The sequence below is a fragment of the Cyprinus carpio genome, chromosome B9 (assembly GCF_018340385.1).
Source record: "Cyprinus carpio isolate SPL01 chromosome B9, ASM1834038v1, whole genome shotgun sequence".
Classification (NCBI taxonomy): Eukaryota; Metazoa; Chordata; class Actinopteri; order Cypriniformes; family Cyprinidae; genus Cyprinus; species Cyprinus carpio.
The window spans coordinates 3,611,471-3,630,513 of NC_056605.1; the positions used below are offsets into that span (position 1 = coordinate 3,611,471).

The following is a 19,043-nucleotide window of genomic DNA, read 5'->3' on the forward strand; positions in this document are numbered from 1 at the left end:
ACTAGTATACTGGACATCTGTGATATGAGCAACATTCATTATAATGTTATCTATAGCATGCTTTTCAAAATAGAAATACGTCCTACAGTAAAGGGATTGAAAAGTTTTAATAGAAATCTAAGCTTTTTTAACTATTTATTTAGACTTTAAAATAGTTTATTTAATTGCAATGAATATTTAGTTAAGTGTCAATATCTCTGTATCATTAAATACGTTTTTTTCTTTTTCTTTTTTAAAGTATTCTGTAATAAGTACTCGTTTTAAAAGTATGCTAAAGTGTACTTTTTTTTTCAAAAGGGTCAGCTTCACATTACTCTTTATTCATGTTTAAAACTTGGTATTTTGTTCTTTTTGACAAAACTGGGTCACTATGAATTTTTGTTATAAGCAAAGAGGTGTGTAAAAAACCCAACATCGTGTGTATAATGACAGATTTTTCAGTTTTTTGACTACTGCATTACTTTACTTTATTGTATGAATGCAACATCAGCAAGTTACCGTGGCTGTTATCAGAAGTAATCAAACCTGGCAGCACTGCTGACTCAGGCTGGAAATCTCTGTGGGAACTGCAGTGATAAGTAGATAAATGAGAATCAAACCACTAACCACAACCAAAGCCAACAGGAAGACAATTAAATCTGAACTGTGGAGCCTAAAGATACAAGAAAGAAGTCCCAGTGCACTGAAGTCCCAACAGGAACAATAAGTCAAAGCTTTCTTTGTTCCCTAGTTGGTTTACTGTTTATTGTCACCTGTGTCTTGTTCAGTTCCGATGCTAATGGCAATGTGGTTAGTGTTTGTATTTCTCTTGAGTGTATTCTTTTTAGTGTTTTTTCTTTTTTTTTTTTACTAACTTGTAATGTAACTGTAACTGTACACTTCTGTCATTATATACTCACCCTCATTTTTGAGTGAACTGTCCCTTTAAATGTACAGAAATGCTGTATAATCCTCTATCAGTCCATCTCTTTTTCTCTCTCTTTCAGGCAGATGTTTTGTCTAGGGCTCAGGGCAGTTCTCCCAGAGAGTGTTTATTTTCTGTTTCCTGTGGACGCTTTGTGTCCCTCGAATTGCAACCCATGCATCAGGAGCCTCCTCTTACTGGAACACATTTGCAGATAAGAGCCTCCACACGCCTATGTTTACAATAAACACCCAAATAATGTAAACTACAAGCTTTCAAAAGAGACTACATTTGGAGAAATCACAGTCTTTGAGGGTGTACTTTTTAGTTTGAAAGCCAATATTTCTTGAAATCCTCCAGGTGGCGCTACAGTTTCCTCAGTAAAGATTCTTAAGAACTCTGTATATCTGAACACCAGCAGTGGGTTTATGAATGTCTCCATTTTTTTCTATGTAAGTGCGATGCTTGTGGATATAAGGGCAATCTCATAATTTTTGTAGGAACTATTCCTTTAATTGTCATATATTCATTATCAATGGCTGACCACCAAACAAATCTGCTTTATCAGTTTGTACACTGATATATTGAAGCCGTCTTTCAGAGTCTTATTTTGCATGACACACAGTGTTTCTGTCCTGTCATTAGTCAATGTCAACAGAAAGGACCGTGTGGCTGGCGATGTTAAAGAGCCCTCATGTAGGAGACTTCAGCAGGTGTTTTCTGTATTCAGTCAAAATCCATACAAACCCAAACATACACAAGATGGCCATTCCACATGTTACAGGCGATCTATAGCCTGGCGCTCTCTCCACATCAGATCCAAGAACATATATTTCTCACAGTAATATTTCTTTCAAAGTCTCTCATTATTGAGCAAAAGGCAGCAGACTTGGTGTATGCTCAGTTGAAAGTCTGGTAGCCAATCAGTGATTCACTGATTTACTGCTCAAGAAAAATATTGAATTATTATCAATGTTATCTAAAGTGTTACCTAAATACTGCATAGCCAATGAAAAACAGGTACTATATTCACATTCCTCTGGCTTTAAAGGAAAACAGAAAAGCAGCAAGGCACACATCTCATTTTTAGTCCTCCCCCTTCAACTCCTATAACCCTGCGACCAATGAGGAACTCTCAGCCTGGGATGTTAGGATCCATGCCAGCAAGTTCGGTGCCGACAGGGAAAACACGTTAAGAGCAGATCAGAGTCAGGACCACTGTGTCCCGCTGAACTCCTGTGAATGACGGACACTAATCTCTCCAGAGTCCAACACGGCTGTCTGGGTGAGTTTGCTCTGACTCTTTATGTCTTCAGCTTAATATAGGATGACGTTTACCTGTAAGAAATGTTAATCTCACACTCAGATATAGGTATTGTACTTTTCTGAGAAAGTTTGACATTACTTAGAAGGCTTGGCTTTTTATTTTTATGTATTTATTTATTTATTTTTAGTCAATAAGAGTTTCACATAAGTTGTTCATTATGATACAAGGTGAAATGTACATCGTGACGCTGTTTTGTTACATACTGAGTTTTAGAATAACTGTATAGTTTAACTGTGTCCCCAAAACTCACTTAAGTCACACTTTAAAATGTCAAATGTTATTGCAAACACTTCCAATGTTAGTGGATCATGTATATAATTAATGTGATTCTCTATACCTGTGCATACACAAAAAAAAAAAAAAAAAAATATCTGAAAAAAAAGGTTTCAAAGTATCATAAATCCGTAGCCATTTTTATCTCTCGGTGTAGTCTGTGTGAACTGAAATGAAAAAAAAAAAAAAAAAAAATCTGTTTGATAGTAATTTATTTAAGCAAAAAATGATTAAGAAAATTAGTTAAGAGACAAGGTCCTGCATCATAGATGCTTTCTTTGTTATTTAAAATCTAGTTCATATTTAAGTGTGAAAAAAAGTGCCCACGTACATTCTGAGAACACATTTTGATGAACGCACGAAATATGTGGATGTCACACAATATACTGTGGGAGGTATATCATGTGGTCACATTTCCACATAATCATGTGTAATTACTCCTAATAAACATAAATGTGACGTTTATTCCGGTCGGATGTCTTTGATCCAATGCTGTGGTTAAATTCCCAGAACAGGAAAAGTGTCCCAGTGAATGCATGATGTACAACAATGCCCATGAGGATGAATGAAGCCTCAGTTTCGTGAGGTTAAAGAATAGACTTTTGCCCTTTATTAAGTTTATTATGTATTAAGGGTGAGGTGTATTAGTAGGCGTTGCTTTCTATAAATCCCCTTCCTGCTGTCTTTTTTCCTGAACTATGACTGGTATGATCAGTTTTTTAACAGCTTCCCCTCCCTCTCTCTGTCCCCACCCTCTAGTTGTGTTAGATTCAGTGCTTTAAATGGTCATCTGCAGGTTAGGTGCTGCTCTTTATTGTGTCATACTACAACTTTTTTTTTCTTTTTTTTTTTTTTTTTACATAACAGCATAAACAGCAATCATCTGGTCTTCGCCAGCTTCTATAATTATACAACTCTATGTCTCAGATAACACATAACAGATTTTGTTGTTATTATTTATCCAAAAGCAAAGGAAGGCAAAATGCTGAAACCATGACTGAGCCTCGTTCTGCTCCCTAGTTTCCCTGTCGTGAATAAGAACAACATGAATTTGGATACATCAACAAAGGAGGTTGTTGTTGTCATCAGTCTGACTAGAATTATAAGGCCATTTCTGAACAATTTGAAAGCAATCATTCTTTATTTTCTGCATTCTTCGGGATGATTTACAAACAGAGAACACTGATGGAAATGGAAAACTCCTGTCAGGAGCGTAAGTCTTTGAAAATTCACAACTTGGTGTGTGTGTGTGTGTGTGTGTGTGTGTGTGTGTGAGAGAGAGAGAGAGAGAGAGAGAGAGAACATAAAATATGTTACAAAATATTTTAATAAAAAAATGTACTCTGGTTTCCCAAAAATATTGCACAGCACAACTTTTTTTCACCATCGATAATACTAAGAAATAATTATTAAGCAGCAAGTCTGCAGACTGGAATGATTTCTGAAGTATCACGTGACACTGAAAACAGAAATAATGATCCCGAAACTTCGGCTTCAACATCACAGGAATAAATTGTATTTTAAAGTATATTAAAATACAACACAGTCTAAATTGTAAATTGTACTGTATTTTAATCAAATAAATGCAGCCTTTGTGAACATGACTTTCAAAAACATTAACAACTCTTATTCAAACTATTGACTAGTAATGCACATTAAAATAATATTTTAATATTTAATTTAATGTTAAAAACATCTAACCGATCCTAAACCGTTTGAATGGTAGCGTATGCTAAATGTTAAAGCACAATCCAGAAAAGAGGATAAAGCCTGTTCTCTGACAGCTCTGGTTTGCGTTTTTAAAGTTACATTTGAACAATCCACAATATTGGTAGAACAATGTCATGAGAACAGACTGAACAGTCATTATACTCACAGTGTTTCTCCACAAACACTTCAAACCCTGTGCTGCATGGAAGGGAGACGATTCGGCCTTGTTTTGCTGCCAAAGGATCCCAAGACCTTGCTGTCATCAAGTCACCCAAGAACTCCCTCTTTATACTAAAGTACCCAAGAGACAAATATGATGTCATCTGTCTGATGGCCAAAACTGATGATCCCAAGGACAACTCACAATTCCACAACTGAGGGAGATGGATAAACCAATGAAAGATGAAATATTCATTTATTCATTGAAATATTCCCTCTCTTGGTCATTTAGGAGATTTATAAACCATGCAATCTAAAGTGTCACTTCTTCACTCATTTAGAGCTGAAATCTGGACTAATCATGCTTTGAGGATTGATTTGATTTCTTGACGTTTGTGTTATAGGAATGTCATACTAATCTGTAATCACTCTTGTGGTTCTGATTATAATTTACTTTTACTGAAATGTTGAGTTAACAATTAATGAGCCAAGAGTCTGTATGTGGCATCCAGGAACAAAGTGTTGCAGAGAGAGTGAGATGTGTGCTCTCTCATTCTTTCACAGTGACCTCACTCAGTTCAGGTCTTTAACCTGCGTTGTGGATGAACAGACACCTGTGTGTGAATGGTTTGCCTCATGTGAACACATCAGCTCTGGGAGCTAAATGACCTGACGGTCAAAGAAAACTCCACTGAAAATACATTTAGGCTACGTTTGCACGACAACAATGTAGTCAAAAACTTTTTGCGTTTTTTTAGAAAGTTTCACGTATACACAACAACGTTTTCAAAACGATTCACGTTTACACATATCCACGAAAACGGCCAAAAAACACTGCATTAAGTATGCCAGGCCAGTAGTTGGCGCTGTCACCTTGTTAGTAAACAGTACCTTGGGAAGTGACGATTATATGTTGTATACAGGGGGCAAGGAAGTCGACCGGAAGTTGAAGTCGGCCGCGTGCCGCCATCTTGTAGCAGAACTTCACTTGCGTTAGCATCCTATTGACTCCCATTCATTTTTGCGTCACTTTGACAGCGAATAACTTTACATCTGAGGCGTTTAAAGACTCCATTATTTATTTCTAAAGATACACGACAATGTATAAAGGGCTCCATTACCTTCTATGTTACATTATGGCCCCGTAGAAACAGTTTTTGTAAAAATAGGCTAACGATTGCGTCATAACCACTCGACTCTCTGTCGCACAGTAGAGAAATTACCGTACAGACAGGAGGAGAAGCTCGCAGGCAATCGGGGGAGACGTCAAGAGATATGGCGTACTGGCGTTACATTTTAAAATACTATACAAAATAATCAATCAGAATACTTACTCCTGCTCACTCACGCCAAAGAACTCCCCGCTCAAGCTCGCCGTCTCTGCAAGATTAACGATGGCAGTTTGCACGCACAGCTACTAGAAGGTTTACATCTGTCAGACAGGTTGCTGACGTCATCAAGCTTAGTTTGAGTCTGCGCGTCAGAAACGGAAGTGCTAAAAATCGCTAAAAACGGGCTTCACTTGTCTCAATTGAGTTCCAATGGGGTCGCTGTGTCCATTTCTTTTACTGTCTATGGTTGTATATGATGTGTCTCCGCTGTTGGTTGTAATATTGGTGAAGTAAATCCACACTTTGCTGAAGAAGTGTTAGCAAACTCTTGAGCAGCAACAACAGTACCATGTACTCCGCCATTGTTGTGTATGTTTGTTCGCACTTGCCTTTAAAATCAACACGTACTGCGCATGTCTACATATCTAACGCATACTACGCATGACATCACCATTTTCAAAGATTCCCGTTTTGGGTGTTTATAAGGAAAGGATAACAGTGGCATTTTCAAATACTTACTCTTTGAAACCCGTTTTCAAAAATACGCGTTTTCAGTCCCCAAAACGCTGTTATCATGTAAAATAACAGGCAAAACGAATAAAAATATTGTCGTGTAAATGGCCCCTCAGAATAGATTTGACAAGCTTTAGAGCGAATTGACCAGTCTAGTGTGCATGTCAGAGACCACACTGTGTATTAGAAAACTGTATGTGTGATAAAACTATAATTAAACTGTAATTAAATATACACTTTATGTATATACCTTTAAGGTATTAATATGTACTATTTAGGAATAGCTTCCTCAGGGTACCACTCCAGTGACAGCTTTGCATTTTTTTTTTTTTTTTTGTAGTGTAGTGTAGTGTATCAAATAAAAGTATACTGGAAAATTATCACACAATAAAAATATATATATATACATATATATACATATACATATATATACATATATATACATATACATATATATACATATATATACACATATACATATATATACATATATATACACATATATATACATATATATACATATATATACATATATATATACATACATATATATATATATACATATATATAATATATATATACTATATATATATATATATATATATATATATATATATATAATATAATATAATGCTAATAAAATTAAATATACCTAAAGAGAGTACACTTTCAAAGGCACAATTTGTAATGTCAGTTACTTTAAAGTACATTTTAAATCATTAATAATAATGCCAATGATGGTATGCAATAATAATCTTTTGTTGTGCTTTAAAGAAGCACTTATTTTTGATGTGTTGTCTAACATATTAAAGCACGTCGAGTACTTGATTATAATTTTAATGTTATTTGATATTATATTGTAAATTGTATGATATTATATTTGTTATTTGATAAATTATAAGTTAATATATTTTAAATTTATAAATGCAAATGTGTAAATGCAAACAATTTATATACATCACGCACAAATAGAAATGAAATAGTTTACATTTTGACTTTAGATTTTAGTTTACATTAACTGCTTTCCAGTACATAGATACAGTACAATAAAAGTAATCATGAAATTACATATAGAAATGTACTTAATTAGAAAAAAAAATTAATTGCATTAAATATACATTTAAAATATAATACACGCTTTCATTTTAATTGCAATTAACATTCATTGATTTACATGCAACAATTTAGTGTCGACAAATTCAGAATACTTTTTGCAGTTTGCACTTAAATATATTCTTTTAAAGTCTCTATAAGTACTCTTATAAAAGTAAGCTATAAAGTGTGCTTATTTTTCACAAGCACGTTTCTTTTTTATTGGCCATTTAATGTAGCCATGTATTTTGACAACCATTTTTTCAAACACTTGAATCAATAAGTTCAACATATAGCAGATGTTTGATTAGTGCCAAGTGGTTTTGTTGAGTTCATAATAGTGTGATTATTTTTTTCCCTGTCTGCTGCCTTTGAACTGTTTGAGACTGTGCATGTTCTTGTGGCAGCATCAGCCAATTGCTGGTGTCATGACGTTATTTTAAGTCACATGGCATTTGCATTACATTACTCGATGTAACTATGGTCCAGATTAAACATTCATAACCAGATGAAGATGAATTCAGATTTTTTGATACACATATCATGATGTTTTGTGAAACACTATCCTTTCCTGAAAGTCCTGGCCTCACAGACTGCAGATAATATAATTAATGTGTTTGTTGAATCAGGTCATTATTGACTGGGAGCCATTCTAAACAGCATCACACACACACACACACACACACACACACACACACACACACACACACACACACACACACACACACACACACACACACACACACACACACACACACACACACACACACACACACACACAGAGTCAGTGAAATATGTACTGTGCAGTGGTAAAGTGATAAAGCACTGGCTCTGTTCATGTTATCAGTGCCTTAACAGAAACCCAGAAACTAAAACATATGCCTGACTGCAGCTGATAATACACCATTATTTCTAAAGAATGGCATGTTTACAATCACATACAAATACACCTCACCATATATGGCCATATCATTTACAGTACCAATGTGATGTTTGCCTGGTTAGAAATTCAAATGTTGTAGATGCGTATCCATACAGTAGTAGCTTCAAGTCTTTTGTGCTGAATATGTACCAGCTAGTTAATATACAGTAGTTCTCAGTTGATGAGTGACTAGATAGGGTCATCCCTTATGAAAAAGAAGTTTATTCAAGTGTGCTATTAGTATACTTCTTTTAAACTAAAAAATAGGAAAGTATGCTTTTAGTTTACTTTTTGTGTACTTCTCAGAAATGGGCTTTATGTACTCCTCAGAAATATACTTAAAATGACATTTAAGTATACTTGACTTATACTTACAAAAAGTCTAAATATATTTGAGCTATACTTGTGCTCCTAGAATCTGTGTTCTCATTGTTATACGGTAGGGGGCGCTAGTACATCTTCTGTACAGAATTTCCAAAAAAACACAAAAGAAACAACAGACACTAACACATGTAACAGGATCATCTGACATGAAACAGCATCAAAATGGTAACGTTATGGAATAAAATGTTGACTGATGAAGAGGTAATAATTACAGTCAAGCTTTGGGGTGTTGATCGACTTCATCTATGTTTTGATTATCATTCTGAATCCAATCCATAGTCTTTTTTCAGCTTTTTGTTCAAAATGTTATTTCTTTATTTTTTTATAAATCTTACTCACATTAAAGTGTTTAAAAAAGAATGCATGAAGCTAGAATAAAATGTTATTGTTTTCAAGCAGATACCCTGCTCTTTCTTTGGATGTTTTGTATGTTCAGATGTTCATATAACAAACATATACAAATTAAAACCTAAATAGGGACATAGTAGTATACTTAAAGTATGATGTAAAGTTCACTTAAAGAAAACTTATGAGTATACTTGCAGTATAAAACTACTAAACTAGTAGTTTACTCAGACTATACTACAAAGTGTACAAAGTATTTAATTAGTAATCTGTCAGTATACTTATAAGTGTACTCAAAGTTTGCTACTGTTATACTTACTGTATACTTAAAAGTATACTTTTATATACTAGAAAGTGGGCCAATTTAGTCCCAAGGAGTACTGAAACAGTACACTTACAAGTATACTACTAGAACACTGATATTTGTATACTTGCTACATAAAGTATACTTAAAAATATACTTGAACTTTACTTAAGTATACTTTATAAAATAAACTTGAAGTATACTACTTTTTGGTAAGGGATGAACAGCAGCTAAATACAACCACAACTGTAAATGATAAAAGGCAACTAAATATATAATCTGAAAAGATTTTAAAACAGGCATCATACACTTATTTTTACAGAGAAAAACTGAGCATCATAGACTAAACAAATAAGGATCACACACTACCAGACTTTTCAAAAAAAGAAACTTCATGACTATATTTCTTAATACACTTTAGTATGTGTTTAAAAAGGGCACAGTGTAGTAATGTCATATGAAAACTTTTACTCTAAAGTACATTTGGAATCATTACAGTTTAATAATCTTTTGTCACGCTTTAAAGACATACACATATATTGCGTTGACTAATATAATAAATCACATGTAAAGTATGTATACTTGATTTAACTGTAGTGTGTTATTAAACAAGTTTATCATTAGCAATGTGTGATTTCACATTTTTATATGATATATGAGTTTCAATAGAAATGGCATTTTCAGTACATTCAGAATCACCATTATTTATTTTTTGTGTGTGAAATCTGTCAACTCCACAACTGCTAGTATCTACAGACTGGCTTTTATAGCCAACTAGTTTTGACTCATCCAGACTTCAGTTTGGGGCAAAACTCTATGTAAAAATCCTTTATTGTTAATCTTATGTATTCCAGCTTTAATGTAATTCTAATTTGTACTAAAGTCTAATTTGGCTTTAATTTGGACTGAGACATGGCCGTGCAAGGAGGTCTATACCAGGTGGAGAAAGCTATCCATATTTTCATTCATCTCTCATCGCAGTTGCTTTTCTGATGCATGAATCACTGGAAGTGCTGGATTTGAAATCTGACATCTTTGCTCATGGGACCACAGAACTCTCTGAGCCAGTCACCAGGGCAATAAATGCCATGTGACAGGAAAATAACATAAACAACATGAAATACAATCAGTTGTTTGAGCTGATAGAAAGAACTTGGTCGTTGTCCAGACATGCTCTTCTTGCATACAGTTGTTTTTTAATGACATTGGCATTCATAGCTCTTAGTTTGGTTGACTGGTGCAGTTGATGTTTGGTCCTTTGCGAGTCTCTGTCTTGTTAGTACAGGAAGTGTTTGCATAGTTTGTTGTAACTCACACTTTCTGATTATTGAACTAGTTATGCCCACTGGGACATCCAGACATGTTGAGACTGTTTGCACCCTTTTCCAAATATTCTCTTTATTGCTATTTTTTAAGCTGCCAAAAACATTAAATTTAATGATTTCTTTTCAGTTGTTTGTTATTATTATTATTAATTTTAATCTGTTATTCAAAAGTTGGAAGCCAATAGAGACAGAGCGACACGTGTCATAATCTGAAAACCACACCCACCGGGGGAAAACAATCTAATGCTCTCCATTAACTTTGTACTGCCTCCTTGTCATTTCTGACTTATACCAAAAAACAGAACTATGTCTAAAAGCTGCTGTTTGACAAGATGTACAGCAAGCAAGCTAAAAAAAAAACAGAACTACGTTTTTATAAGCTGTCAATCCAAAAAACAAAACAAAAAAAAAACAAACCAGCATTTAAAGGGTTACTACACCCCAAAATGAACATTTTGTCATTAATTACTCACCCTCATGTCGTTCCAAACCTGTAAGACCTCCGTTCATCTTCAGAACACAAATTAAGATATTTTTGATGCATTTTGAGAGCTGGCCCTTTTGGGTTTGGAACGATATGAGGGTGAGTAATTAACGACAGAATTTTCATTTTGGGGTGGAATAACCCCATTAAGGACACAAAAGTGCAACGTGTCTTACTCTGAGAACTATGCCCACTGGAGGGAAACATAATCAGCGGCAGGAAACATTCATTATTTTTAACCATGTCAAAGGATTATTTCACCATCCTGTGTGAACCTAAGTGGAGGAGATATACTGAGAAACTACATTTTATTGGTCTATGTCTGTAACCCTTTTCCTTACCTTCCTTTTGTTTGAGAAATGATCCAACTGAACGGCTCAACATGAAATACCCTGAAACCTACAAATATTTGTGTCCTTCAACGCTCGTTTTTTGGAGTCGACAGCTTCTGGGTTTTAGCTTGTTTGCTGTACACCTTGTCACACAGCAGCTTTTAGATATTGTTTTGTTTTGTGTTATAAGTCAGAAATGACAAGGATGCAGCTTCCTGAAATACAAAGTCAATGAAGAGCTTTGGATTGCACCTTTGAGTCTTGTTAGGGCAATTGTTTTCTGTCTGTCCAAACACAAAGACTAACAATGAGAATGTTTAATTTTTGTTCGGGAGACAGCGCTTGGAGGAATTTATTCACAAAATGCATTTCCATCCCCCATTATTCGCCTTAACCCTTTTTTTGCACAAGTCAAAAACCACCTCAAGCGAGCGTAAAAACTTATTTGCGAATTGAGGCATTTTTATTCGAAATTCAGCGTTTCCATCACTCAATTCTGATGCGATACTTCAAAATGTGCATGAAACCCAGCTACAGTATTGATTGCAACAAGCTTTTGAATAGAACTCATGAGGTATGAGAGATTAAACAGAGTAATACTGTAATAAACGGCTTTAACTCAAGTTCCTTTTGGTTAATTGGTTAATAAATAGAAAAAAGTAGCTCACTCATTTAAATTTGTAATAGAGTACTTCATGCAGGTTTTTGGAGATGTTTCTGTTTGCTGGACTGGAGTTAGGGGATGTTGGACAGTGTCTATGCCATAAGGAGTCTTGGATGTGTGTACAAGTATAAATAAGTATGCACTCTTGCAAAATATATAAATATAAATGCAAAATATTCGGTCCCTTTGTGTGTTTTTGCCCCTAGATCTACACAGTTGCCTTGCAATTGGTTGGTTAATTAATATAACTACCACAAATCACTATGAGCCGAAGTAGTAGTTGAGAACAGGCTGAAGATGGACCAGTCAACCGTATCAAGAGTTCAGCATAATACTGGCATGTATGTGAGTGTTGTACAAAAGAAGCCTTTACTCAAAACAACCATGTGAAAGCATGTCTGGAGTCTGCCAATAAGCACAATGGTGAAAAATCTGGACAGAGAGAGGGAGAGAGAGAAAGGAAAGCCCATCAAACATCCAGCTGTATTTACCTATCCTGTGAGGTTGCATGCCTTGCATGTATGCTGCACTCTGTCACATCTGAACCCTTTAATTAAAGTTATAAAGCATCCTTTCGGCAGATCCAGATGAAGGAATAATTAACGCACGGTGACTGATTAAGGGTGCATTCACACTGGAGCTTTTGATGCGAGTCTGTTTGTTATCAGAGTTCAGTTTGTTTTGGTTGGTATAAAAGTACTCTTCAGAACTCAGATACTAGTCACTCATGGTGGTTGTCGATTGATTCCGTTGATTACCCAAATGAATCAAGTGTAAAAACATCCTGTATGTTAGTCTGGAGTGCACAGCTTGTGTTGACAGCTCACTGCGACAGGCTAATGTATTGTGGTTGCCCCATGTGTTACAATCTGCAGAACTCTTAAAGAGGAAATGGCTGTGTTTTCACTTGCTGTTTGACATGCATTTGAGTGTGCTGGTGCTTGTATGTGTAAAATATGCAAGTACATTTGTCCCGGTATTGCCTGTCCACTGGATTTAGGATAGACCTACCATATGGTTACTCTTTGACTCAGAGGTCAAATGTGACATGTTTCAGCGAATATCTTTTTGCTGCATGCTCATAAATCAGCTTAAATTCTCGGTCGTGAAGGAGTTTTTGACCTTTTAAGAGAAGATGCAGATTTATGAACACCATTTAAAGTATAACATATTGTATCACTTGGTCTGTGGTGAGCTTAGAGGGTTTCTTTGGATAATGAAGTGAAGCTCAGATTTAAACTTGAATACTTGATTGTGCTAGGTAATATTTTTTTTTTCATAAGGGTTGAATAATAAATATTTCTAACTATGTTATTACACATACTTCTTGTTAATGTAAGCAAAAATGTGACATCTCTCTACCACTGGCATTACCAAATGGAATTGCAAAAATAATGACTGTTTTCAAATGGGTTTCTCTGAACACTACCATTAATTCAACCTATCAGTGAATAGGGCTGGGCGATATATCGCATGCGATTGTCACTCGCATTTCGTCAGTAAAGCCGGTTTCCTGATTATCGCTAAATCTCCATCACCTGCTTTCAAATGGAGCGGCATTTAATAGACAGAGCCATAGATCACTGACAAGGTACGCAATATCGTGTTGGTTATATATGTAGATTTATTTCAAATGGAGCGGCATTTAATAGACAGAGCCATAGATCTCTGAGGATCTGTGTATTATATTCTGCTCCATTTGAAAGCAGGTGATGGAGATTTAGCGATAATCAGGGAACTGGCTTTACTGACAAAATGTGCGTGACAATCACATGCGATATATCGCCCAGCCCTATCAGTGAATCACTTATAATTGTCTTCACATTAAGCTGCAAGGAGAAAGCATAGAAAGAGAGAAAGAAGATAGGGGTTATGTGACAACAAATACATGGAATAAATAAATAAATGAATAAATAAATAAATAAACAAATCCTTATGACCCCTATATAGTAAGTGCATTATGAAACACACATTGCTCTAGAGGGCCGATCAAAAGCATGAACATATATGGTCCTAAATTCTTTGCGTGAGCACGGAGAATTTAGTATAGGTCATATGAAATTCATAACAATCCTGAAACTCAATGGAGGGATCATAATCCATGTAAAAAAAAAAAAAAAAAACACTATATAAACTACAGTTGGTACATTAATTTGAATGCATTCATTGTCTTTTCATTGAGAATGTATTGCATTTTTGTACCTGTTTAGATTAATTTTCAGTCTTTCTACTACGTGAACTTGACATGTAATATAAAACTCTTCTGATGTTCTTGTGTTTGCAGAATGATGGGTGACGTTCAGTTTGTTACGGGATCTCATGTCTCCAAGACGACTCTGACACTGGGACGAGGTTCCCCCAGCAAAGAGCCCCCTGTTTTTACCCTCCCGCCACGTAATACCCGCGTCTGCCAAAGGGGTACCGCACGCCTTGAAGGGAAGGTGAGAGAGATTCTTCATAGCCATCCTAGTCTGCCAGAAACTGATCCTCAGTAGTGTAATGAAGCGGACACTGTGTCTGCCAATGAATTTCATTCAAGACTCCCAAACAATAATCTATTTTAGAAACTTGCTCTATTCCAACACCTAGAGTTCTGCCTTGCTGTCTGCAGCACATATAGACAGCTGGCAGTAGTCAACGGACGGCCTTGTTTTTCTAAGAGTTTACATAAATATGCAACCCTTCTTTTGAAATATCAAGCCATCGTCCCTTGTCCTCAGCTGATAGCAGAGAAATATAAAATATTATGCAACATTATATGATGAGGTTTTATTTTGAAGATTCTTATCAGACACACATCTGTGTTTCATTACGTTCTGACAGTGTGGACAGGAGGAGGTGTGTTTGGACACTTCTTTGCGGTCTCAGACTGACACAGCAGGCAAATACAGAGGAAGCTGAGTGTGTGCTGTACACTCTCAAAAATAAAGCTTCCAAAACTGATTCTGCAGTGATGCCATTTACCTTTCATTGAACAGTTGAAGAACATTTTAGAAACCTAAAGAACCTTTTTCGACTATAACAAACTTTTTTTTTTGCATTTGAAAGCTTCCATGGATGTTTAAGGTTCTTTAACCTCTGATGCCAATAAAGAACCTTTATTTTTAAAGTGGTCATCGGATACAAAATTAACTTTTACAGTTTGAACTGAAATGTGTGTTGGCAGTGTGTGTACGCAACTACCCTATAATGATAAAAATCCACCCAGTGTTTTTTTTTTTTTTTTTTTTTTCAAATCCAGATAAATAATGTCCCCTTTTTCAAATCAAGCAGATCTCAGATTCTTGGCCGTGTGATGTCACATATACCCAGGCCCCTCCCCCGATTGTTGATTGACACTGGTGTTTTACCTTAGACCCGCCCTGAGTGAGCTGTCATCAGTCGGCCAATGTTTCACCGCCAGAGAAGAAGTAGAAAAGAATGACTCCTAAGCGATTGTGGTGCTTTGTTATTGGATGTAATAATGAACAGATGTCATTTAGTCCTGACCGTTTTTTTTTTTTTTTTTTTGATGCATTTTTACAAATCGCCTTTCCTAATAGTGTGCTAGTTAGCAAAATTTGTGGCTAAATGCAGCTAAAGTAAACAGAACGGCTCGTCACCCCATGGAAGAGAAGGGCGGGGTGAGCAGAGTTAATTAGCATTTAAAGGGACATGCACAGAAATGGGTTACTGTGAAAAGAACCGTGAAAAGAGCTACGGTGTTTTAGACAAGGTAAAAGGGTATTGTTTTACACTACCACTGAGCAATTTTAACCAAAGTATGTTATAGACTTTGTATTAAGACCCTAAAGAATCATATCAACTTGTGGAAAATGGGCATCTGATAACCCCTTTATGAGTGTATGAGGCTAGAGAGAATGAGAGAGTCTGAGGGAGTAAACATCAAAATTTGTGCACTATTTGTGGTACAGACATGAATGATATCTCAAACCATGCAGAGAGAGTACTTCACATTTGAACTATAGCTAACCTTGGGTCATTGTAAACCCAAGATAAACGGAATACTGGGTTATCTTGCTTCAGGTTTCACACTGCTCTTACTTTACCTGGGGTTACAGAGTAACCCAAATTATATAAGCTGACGTCTCACACTGTGCCTTCCTCTACCCCAGGTTTACATTCCTATTTGTATATTTAGAGTGTCAGTGTTACTGACTGGACAAATGCAGCATGCATACTATCAAGTGTTTGTTAAATTGATTTTTCAGAATTTTTAGATTATAAAGACTCAGATATCCACCTTATTTTTCAACACAGAAGTAAGCCGTTTTCTGAGAATGTGCAATACTTCCAGTTCATTAGCCGCTGTAGGGTAGCAAGCTTGAAGTATAGCAAACTGCAGTAAACAGTAAAATTTTGCACCACAGTCCAGTGTGTTTGAAATTAAGATAATACATTAAAATAATATGGTAAGACTTGCAATATCAAGCAGCAAAACAAGCTGTTTTGTACAGCTAAAATTATCTGGAATTGGATAAGACTGAAAGCCTCACACATAAAATTTACCAATGGCCCCACTAATTGTTAAAGGGGTGGTTCATTGCGATATAACTTTTTTAACATTAGTTAGTGTGTATTGTTACTGTGTGAGCATAAACAATATCTGCAAATTTACAACACTGAAAGTTCAATGCAAATGGAGATATCATCTTTTAAAATTATGGCAGTTTAATACCTAAAAAAATGGCTCGTAGGGACTACAACGAGTAACTATCTGGGTTTGTGACATCACAAACCCAGATAAACCCTTCCCCCGGGAACATGCAGCAAAAGGGGCGAGGCCATGTTGTCCTGCTTTAGAGAAGAGGAAGAGAACTAGAGTTGCACGTAAAAATCTGTTCATATATGAATCACGATTCTATCTTCTAACGATTCTAATGGATTCACAAGTTTCAAAATCAATGTTCTAAAGCAGCGGTTCTTAATACTGTTCCTCGCACCCCTTGCTCTGAATCTCTCTCTCTCTCTCTCTCTCTCTCTCTCTCTCTCTCAGTTTTCTAATTAAATGGCAAAATTATTAAGTTGTATTGTGTTGTCTAATTATTTTTTTATTTTTACATTTTACGGATTCCCCCAATCTCCTGCATGCCCAAACTCTGTATCCTATTATTATTATTATTATTATTTTAAAAATGGTTTAATTATTATTTAAAACACATTTTAAACACATTTTAATTAATACAAAGGAATGATAAAAAGTGATCAATTTCTTAATTCATGCCATGAACATAATTTCCTGCATGTCATGGGCTCTGTATATGGGAATAAATGTTAATAAAGGCCAGATAATGAATAAGTATGTGTGACTTGCTGAAATATATCAGCAAATTATTAAATGTAAGTTTCAAGCCTTTCATAATTTGTGACATTAATGTGACTACAGTGCCAAACTATTATTATTTTTTTCTGGCATAATGCACACCTCCTTAAATGTAATCTGAACATTCCAAGCTAATATCCTACTTTTCGTAGGATTTCTAGACGTTTTCCATGTCGCAGTTTTAGCCTTTTAATCTTTTGTTCAATTTGTTTTTTTTTTGTTGTTGTTGTTTTTCTTTTTTTTATGGTGTGAGTCAGAGTAAATTGCGACACAGATAGAGCCTTTAGATTTACAGCCTTGTACAGAAGACCAACAGCCAAGGTCGGGATTTTGCATTCAAAAACTTTCATTAGCCTGATTGAAATGAAAACCCCTCAGTACAATATAAGGAAATTGTAAAGCTTTAATGGTTTTCATAATGACTGTTTAATAACCATAACATGCACTAAGAGCCTTTGTGTAAATGTAATTCTTTTTTTCTTTTTTTTCTTCCATTTTTAAGGATCTTATAATGTTATATTATAATGTTATTATTGTTTTATTTCGTTATTTGATCTCCATTTACAAAACAAAATATAACAGTCAGTTTGCGCCACCTGGCGATAGTTTCGTGAACGACTTTAACACACAGATGACTTGCAGTTAAAGGTGGGGTAAGCGATTTCTGGTAGCCAATGTTGACATTTAAAATCACCAAAACAAACACGCCCCTATTTTGATAGCTCTGCCCCACACATACGTATGCAACCCAGGCAACGATTAGTTCTTTGACACAAAGCATAACCAATGTTACACCTTGTCCACACCGATCGCGAGTGGCACGGCGCAACAAAATACTATAAAACTCGTTATAATCAGTGATGCTGTCTACACCATAGATATATATACATGTCTATGGTCTACACTGGATGCGGAGCAGCACGACACAACAAATCCCCAACAGAATACTGTTACTCCGTACTATTTATGATGTATTGACACAAATTTCAAATGATTTTCAACAGTCGCTTTGTCGCGTGCAGTGTTCTAGACAGACTTTAGCTGTTGCGGCGCAGACATGGTGTTACTCACCTATCGAGAAGAAACAAAGCAACCTCGGCTTCCGTTTCGCAGGCCTTCCAATTCCTTGAGTTCTCTCCAGCACTGGAAAGCTGATCCGATATTTACACGGGTAAATGTTTGTTTTATATCCGCCATCTATCTTTCTCTATCTTTCTGTCGCTCGGCTCTGCTAATGTCCCTCCTGAGCACTGAACGCTCTCTCCTCCACATCATGAGTAGACACGCCCCTTACTGTTGATTAGCTACAAGTTTGTTTTGCTACTCGGCCCGAATCAGTTTTCTAAAGCATTTGTTACCTTTAACGCCGTGGCCCTGAGGCGGTCATACACGGCGGTAATAGTCATTTTGCTTGTCCACCTACTGTATGCAAATTCTGCACACCCAATTTCATTGGCCTTTTCTCAAAGATGTCAGAGGTGTTTGGGCTCCCAAGAGCGACCCCTAGTGTCGTATACTGGACACAGCGTCGGAGTGAGCGATTGAAAGGGCGGTCGAGCTGTCTTTCTTATTTAGTGTAATTTATTGACATGCAGAATATCAGACATTCCTTTTAAGGTCACACAGTCTTGAGTTTCTGAGACTTTTTGCT

General features: G+C 35.8%; 1 protein-coding gene across 1 annotated transcript in view; it reads left to right on the forward strand.

The window, feature by feature from the left end:
* Window positions 1–1,920: 1,920 nt before the first annotated feature.
* LOC109058109 (myosin light chain kinase, smooth muscle-like) overlaps window positions 1,921–19,043 on the forward strand; it is a 75,834-nt gene continuing 58,711 nt past the window's right edge. Inside the window, exons 1-2 of the mRNA XM_042730584.1 lie at window positions 1,921–2,189; window positions 14,354–14,510. Coding sequence (XP_042586518.1) covers window positions 14,355–14,510 — 156 coding nt within the window. The 5' untranslated portion in view covers window positions 1,921–2,189; window position 14,354. The remainder of the gene's footprint in view (window positions 2,190–14,353; window positions 14,511–19,043) is intronic.